Source organism: Adiantum capillus-veneris, chromosome 4 (assembly GCF_014529385.1).
Source record: "Adiantum capillus-veneris isolate H3 chromosome 4, ASM1452938v2, whole genome shotgun sequence".
Taxonomy (NCBI): Eukaryota; Viridiplantae; Streptophyta; class Polypodiopsida; order Polypodiales; family Pteridaceae; genus Adiantum; species Adiantum capillus-veneris.
In genome coordinates, this window is record NC_140934.1 from 103,898,202 (window position 1) to 103,905,666 (window position 7,465).

A 7,465-nucleotide genomic window follows, 5' to 3' on the forward strand; every position below is an offset into this window, starting at 1 on the left:
CACGCATCCGTATACAGAGAGAGGCAGCCTGCTGATTTTTTTTAACGCAAAGCCATTGCGCTGGTCTCCTCACGCTACTAAGTGTTTGTTAATTAGCTGACACCCATGGACGATCTGATAGATCGGCTCCACGGAGCGTTATATTTTACGAAGATACACCTGCGATCAGGCTATCATCAGATACGGATCAAACTGGAAGATATTCCTAAGACAGGTTTCCATACGCCTGCTGAGACTATTTTTAGGCAACTTCGTTGTTGTATTTCTCGATGATATCTTGATCTACAACCGAAGTTTGTCTGAGCACCTAGCGCATATACACATTGTTCTCGAAGTACTGAGAACTGAGAAGCTTTACACTAAGGCTTCTAAGTGTGAATTCTTTAAGAAAGAGCTTCTGTACTTGGGTCGCATCATTACTCGCGATGGAATTCGCGTTGACCCTGAAAAGTTGGATAAAGTGCAAAATTGGCCCATTCTGAAGAATGTACGTCAAGTAAAGTCCTTTTTAGGCTTTATTGGATTCTTTCGCAAGTTTATCAAGGATTTTTCTAAAGTTGCTGCTCCGCTTACGCAACTTTTAAAAGGAGGGGTGAAAGGGCCAAAGACTTCGGGTCCTTATCGTAAAGGTAATCCCCCTGTTGTCTGGAATGAACGTCTCGAAGAGAGCTTTCGAACACTAAAGCACTTGGTGACTGCTGCGCCAATATTGCACATTGTGGATCCTAGCAAACCGGTAGTGGTTGAGACGGATGCTAGTGATTATGCTATTGGTGCGGCATTATACCAAGATGGGCATCCTGTTGCGTTTGAAAGTAAGAAGCTTTCTGACGCTGAGATGCGTTATCCAACGTATGAAAAGGAGCTTTACGCCGTAGTCGACGCCTTGAGGAAATGGCGGCACTACTTGTATGGCTCTACGTTTGTTGCATGGACAGACCATCACTCCTTGCACTATATCTGTGATCAGGGTGATCTCAGAGGCCAGAAGGCTAGATGGGTTGAGCTTATGCAAGGAGTTTGACTTTGAGATCCGTTATAGAAAAGGATCCAACAATCGAGTTGCCGATGCACTCAGCAGGATTCCTGAGGTTGATGCCTTGTCTATGGCTGAAATCTCGACGGATTTCTATCTCTCTCCGAGGGCTACGTCGTTCCGATGGCCACTTTGGCAAGATATGGAACGAGATCGAAGCGGGGTATGACTCGCGTACAGGCTTGGGTGATCCGAAGACCCAAGTGAGTCGTGGCTAGAGAGACGAGACAGCGACAATATTCCATTAGAGGTGGACTATTGTTCAGAAATGGTAAAGTCTGCGTGTCGGAAATCAATGAGGTTCAACAAAGGATTTTGTGCGAATGCCACGATGTTCCTATCGCTGGGCACCCAGGCATCCAGAGAACTTTGGCTTTGGTCAAGCGATATTTCTATTGGCCAAGAATGCGCTCTTACATAGAGAGCTATGTGAAGAGATGCGCTCAATGTCAGGTCAATAAGGCAGAGCGCCTTAGGAAAGCTGGCCTGCTATATCCATTGGAAATCCCAAATGCCAAGTGGCAGAGTATTTCCATAGACTTTATCGTTGGTTTGCCAAATACTAGTCGGGGCAATGACGCTATTTGGGTTGTGGTTGATAGACTCACAAAAATGGCGAAGTTTATACCAACGAAGTCGATAGTAAAAAGCCATGAGTTAGCAATTTTATATGTCGATCAACTTTATAAGTTGTATGGTCTACCAGAGGATATCGTCAGTGATCGAGATACTAAGTTCACTGGCTGATTTTGGCGAGATGTGTTTGCTCATCTACAGACTAAGTTGAGTATGTCGTCTTCTGACCATCCTGAGTCTGACGGACAAACTGAGAGGATGAATCAGACGTTAGAGGACATGTTGAGAGCCTGTCTCTCACAAGCAGTCTGATTGAGAAAGGTATCTTCCACAGTTAGAGTTTGCCTATAATAGTAGCAAGCATTCTGCTACTGGATTTAGCCCATTCATGCCGATGTATGGATTTGAGCCTAAATCCTCGATTGCTATTGGCTTAGAGAAAGTCAAGGAACGCCATGCTCGTGATTTCCTGTATGACATGCAAGAAATGCTCGAATTGGCTAAGGATAGTATAAGAACGGCTCGTGACCGAGTCACTACTTATGCTAATCAATAGAGATCTCCAAGGACTCTAGATGTGGGACAATGGGTCTACCTAAAGATACCCAAGGATTCCAAGACTATGCGAACAAGAAAGCATTATAAGCTTTCAGCTAGATATTGTGGTCCGTTCTTGATCACAGAAAATTAGCCAAGCTGCCTACAAACTGGCTCTTCCTTCGGATGTTAGTGTACATCCAGTGTTTCATGTCAGCCGCCTTAAAGTAAAATTGGGCGAAGCCGACGTCTGTGTCCATCGAGGAAAATGAATGGCAAGATATGCAAACTGAGTATATTCCTCGAGAACCAGAGGCAATTTTAGATCATGGTACCCGTCATTCGCGTCAAAAGGCTTATGACGAGTACTTAATTAAACGGAAGGGTCAATCTGAAATGTTTGCTACTTGGGAACCCATTAGAGCTTTGTTTGAAGGCTCAATATCCCCACTTCATTGATAAGGACATCAATGGTTCTTAAGGGGGGAAGTATGTTATGTCCCGCTCACAGGAGAGGGGATCTAGCCAAGATGCCGTCGAGATGGGCGTCCAGTGTCCGAGCGGACGTAGTGTTAACACGGCCAGTGTGACCGGCCATTAGTATAGAAGGGAGGCCAAGGCCTCATTTGCAGTTATCGACCCCCACTGACAGAGTGTCAGTGGTTAGCCCGCGAGGCTAGGAGTGCGCTAGGTCACCTCGAGGAGGGGAGGCCAGGTGGTATGGGACGCTCGGTCTTACAGGTGCATGCCTACGTCCTCGGACGTTGGCCCAACACGGAGGAGCTGTCGGATGGTGGCTATGGTCGGGTGGTTTGTCCGACGTGTGTCTGTAGGCGGTCCGTGTAGCCGGGAGATCCACTCTACGCGTTCGTGTCAGCTTGCTGCTGCTGTCCGTACACCCTCGCCAGTGCTACCTGCCCTAGCTTCCCCACCTTATGTTCCCAGCCTGCAAGCCCCGCCCGCCCCCCCCTCCCCCCCTTTTCACTCTCTTGGTTGCTCACCTGAGCTTAGCCTTGGTGGTGATTCCCAGCGGCAATGACTCGTCCTTCGTCTCATTTAGCTTCTTCACCGCTCTCAATCCACCTTCGCTCATTTTCACAGCAGTAGACACGGATGGATGGTTCTGCTCCGCCACAGAGGGACTTGACAGAATCCCCCTCGCCCGACCCCGCAAAACCCACCATCAGACTTGCTCTTTCGCCGACAGAGCAAACGAGCTTAGACACAGAGGTGGTGCCCCTTCAGGCCACCTCTGTTATATACAAGATCATCAGCACCAGACCCAGCAGGGGGAGGGTGCGAGATTTCTTTCAGGCCCGCCTTTTAGCAGAGGTAGGCAAGATCGTCGACGTTCAGCTTCTCGAACGCGGCTGCTGAAACTGGCTAGTACGGCGGTAGACATAGGCTTTCACCCGAAACTTTACTTTAGACTTTAGGGCACAGAGAAACTTTGCAAATAAAAACCTATAACGGGAATTGATACTTCAAACACACACAGCTTGGAAGCTAGAGCGTTACCAAGAAGACGCTCACACCTGTTGGCCCCAAAGACTGGCGCCCCTTTCGGTATTTCTTTATTGTATTCAAAGAGAGAATAAAACCTGTGATTTCCTACATGCTGGCCCGCATAATTCGGGCTGAAAATGACCTGCTCTCGCCCGATTTCAATAGCATAACCACACTAGGATGCTTCACAAACAGCATCCCCACGCAAAAAGTGACTTTCCCGACGCATTCGGACACTTTGTAAAACCTGGCAAGAATCTGCAGCATGGAAGCCATTCCCCTCTTGCGCTCAATCAACAAGTTGAATCTGGTCCGCTGTGTGTTGCACAAGAGAGGAGCCACTTCACTCCTTTGTCATGATTGCCCGGACAAGCATCAATTCGATCAATTTCTCTATGAGATTTTGGGGGCACCAACAAGCTAGCAATACTCTGTGGAGTGACTTTATGGTATGTACACATGATACATTTTTGTCCAAATCTTGTGGATCGAAAGTGAAGCGCTGCTAAGGAAAGAAGACCGGGGTTGTGGGCTCATGCATAAGAGTCCAAGTCAAGTTTGAATGCTTTTGTAAGAAAGCTACAATTTTTGCTTTGCTATATCAATACTTTAGAACACTTTTTCACCTTGCTTTTCAAGAAGCTTTTGTTGTTTAGGTTTCTTTACTCAAATTTTTTCAGCATCTTGTAAGCCCTCTATTTTCAAAAAGATTTAAATGTGTTAGTTTCTTGACCCTCTCTTCTCTCTCCACGCACAACACAAATACACACACAAATATATCTACACACACATACAATCTTTATCCAAATAATATGTTCAAAAGAGGAAAGTCATCATAAGCTTTCTTCACCTCCCTTGCACTTCAATACACGAATATAGACAGAGTAAAATGTTGAGAGATTACAAACGGCACTACCTCTTGATCAGATTTTTCATTTTCAAACTTTGGATAAAAGGTTGCCCGGACTTGTGCTTGACTGTATACCCCTTTAATGTCATGTATTCCCAGTCCAATATCTTGTTTTGCAGTTTTGCGCTCATCAACTTGCTTTCTTTGAGCGACCTTAGCAGCTAGTGTAGAAAGGTGTGCGGTTGAGAAAGCCTGCCCTTGAGAGATGCATGTGGCCGTAAACTTAACACTCTCACTACCCACTAGCTTTGTGTCCTTGAGAATTGGACAGCTAACAATGCCTTTATGAACAATGTTTACAGGCATTCCCAGAAAGGTTCCTTGCTTCCATGGACATTGATCGGTTCCTTGTACCTGGAAAAATAGGCAATCTACATAAATACAAACATTGCAATCGGAATTGTTCACCTCCAAATGGTAACGTGAGATGCAGCATCATTATTTCACTTATCTGAAACATATATTTTCAAAATTTCTTTAAGAACTGCTGTATATTTAACAATTAGATAAAGGCATTCATTGATGTGGGTGCGCATGCACGCATGTACATGAACATAAGTGCATACTTACAGAAAACAGAAAAAATTCATGCAGACTAAAACAAAATGCACAAGTGTTCATGTCCTATTTCACCTAGCTGTAATTTATGTTTTATTTTCAAAATTTCTTTAAGAACTGCTCTATATTTTACAATTAGATAAAGGCGTGCATTGATGTGGATGCATGCACACACGTAAGTGCATACTTACACAAAACACAAAAAATTAAAGCAGACCAAAAACAAAATGCGTAAGTGTTCATGTCCTACGTAAACAAACAAATTCTTTAATGCACATCTGTATGAGTGTGTACTTTAGTACACACGCTCAAACTATGCTAAGCGAGCTGTGTGCAGTTTACAAGAGAGCCTGCAAAATGAGGAAGCTCACACACACACACACACACAATACAAAGGTCTCGTTATACATGAGAGACGATAATGTACCTGGAGGTAGTGGTAGGCGCCAAGGAGGTTAGTGGGAGTGCGGAGGGGAAGACGGCGGCGGATGTGCTGATGCGAGCCTCTCCAGCTGTTGGGCGATCCCAACGCAGACATCGCGCGCTCTCTCATCGATAAGAGAGTGGAGATTTGCAAGGGGTTTATCATCACTCTTAGGCTTCTAAGGAAGCAGCATTTTTCCAACGTGTGAGACATTCTCTTTCAAAAGATGAAGATGAAGATGGCTAATCACATAATGAGGCCCTTTTTCTAAATTCTTGGCAGCAGACCATGAGGTTGGATTATATCAAAGAGAGAGAGAGAGAGAGAGAGAGTGCGCGCGAGGACGACAGCTTCGGCCCACCATCAACACTGGATCACGGTTTTCCTCGACGATGTAAAGGATTATTTTTTGATTTGAGGTTTGGAATGAGCTTTTTTGGGATATTGCTCTACTAACCAAATGTAGTGAAAAAGCTCACTCTGAAAGCTCTCTCCAAACAAGTATGCAAAAATCCTCCCTCCAAAAGCTCGCTCCTTGCTCTTCCCTTTGTCTCCTTGCTCTTTGCCACCTCTCTCCCTTTCTCTTTCTCTCTTTCAATTTGTCTTTGTCACTCTCCAATTCTCCTCCCTCCCTCTCTCTCTCTCCTTTCTCTATCTCTATCACTATGCACATATACATCTCTCTCTCTCTCTCTCTCTCTCTCTCTCTCTCTCTCTCTCTCTCTCTCTCTCTCTCTCTCTCTCTCTCTCTCTCTCTCTGCACCTATACATCTCTCTATCTTTCATTCTTTCTCTATAGATCCCTATCAAGTTTTGAATAATTTAACTAAAATCTAGAAATTTAAACAAAAGCATCGAGCATCGAGCATCGAGCATCTCTCTCTCTCTCTCTCTCTCTCTCTCTCTCTCTCTCTCTCTCTCTCTCTCTCTCTCTCTCTCTCTCTCTCTCTCTCTCTCTCTCTCTCTCTCTCTCTCTCTGTGTATCTCTCTTCCTCTCCCTATCACTTCTTCTTCTTTAGAGCCCTACTAGGTTTTGATCCATTTAACTCAAATTAGAAATTTAAGCAAGTTCAAAGCATTGAAATCTTGCAAGAAAAACTTTCCATTCAATTACAAAAAGGTGCGGCCACCCACATGGGCTAACAAGGAGTTCATAGGTTAAATTTGGATGGACTCAAGTAAACATTCCTATTCGAATCCATGGGTGGGTGGATCCAACTCTACAATACTTGGCTTCGGCACCATGCATGATCCTTCCTCTATCTTGAGCCAACTCAATCACTTGCCTCTTTCCATGATCTTGCATCTCTCTAAGACGCAACCTATTGTCCAAGATGGTATGAAGCTTGTTGGCGTACTCTTCATTGTCTTCAAAATTTGTAACCATTTGGCTTCCTAGTAGCATTTACGCGCTGTTGGAATAAATTCGAACTATTATGTTCGTAAGAATATAGTTCGCCAACCGTTTCAAAATGGTAAGAATTACATATGGGAGAACATCCTTGAGAATCAAAGAGGGTTCGCTCTATTGTGAACCGGGTTTGAACGTACGTTCAGAAAATGCTATGGCTAGAATCCTATTTGCCTGAGATTTTGCAAGTCGTCATTGATGCTTGCAAGGTGAATCATTTTTGATGATTTTGTAAGGAAGAGACGCTAATGGGCGTCAAGAAAACACTGCCGGTGGTAATAACTTGCAGGAGAAAAAGATTAGAAGAAAGTGCCGCCGTGCACAAGGAATCTTCGGATTGGAATCCTCCGCCTACGTTGGGCGACGGCCAAGAACAAGAACCTTCTTTAAGGTGATCGCAAACGTTGTTTGTGAAAGAAAGACATCGAGCTTAATACTCTTATGATTTGGGCATTCCCTATGTGGGAGGACATAAGAGGTTTAATACCCTCTGGACTAACAATCTCC

General features: G+C 44.6%; 1 protein-coding gene across 1 annotated transcript in view; it reads right to left on the minus strand.

Moving 5' to 3' along the window:
• Positions 1-5,762, minus strand: part of LOC147459722 (tRNA ligase 1-like) — a 265,347-nt gene extending 259,585 nt beyond the window's left edge. The window contains exons 1-2 of the mRNA XM_086510947.1: positions 5,551-5,762; positions 4,572-4,919 (exon numbers count right to left, since the gene is read on the minus strand). Coding sequence (XP_086367073.1) covers positions 4,572-4,919; positions 5,551-5,760 — 558 coding nt within the window. The 5' untranslated portion in view covers positions 5,761-5,762. The remainder of the gene's footprint in view (positions 1-4,571; positions 4,920-5,550) is intronic.
• Positions 5,763-7,465: the final 1,703 nt, after the last annotated feature.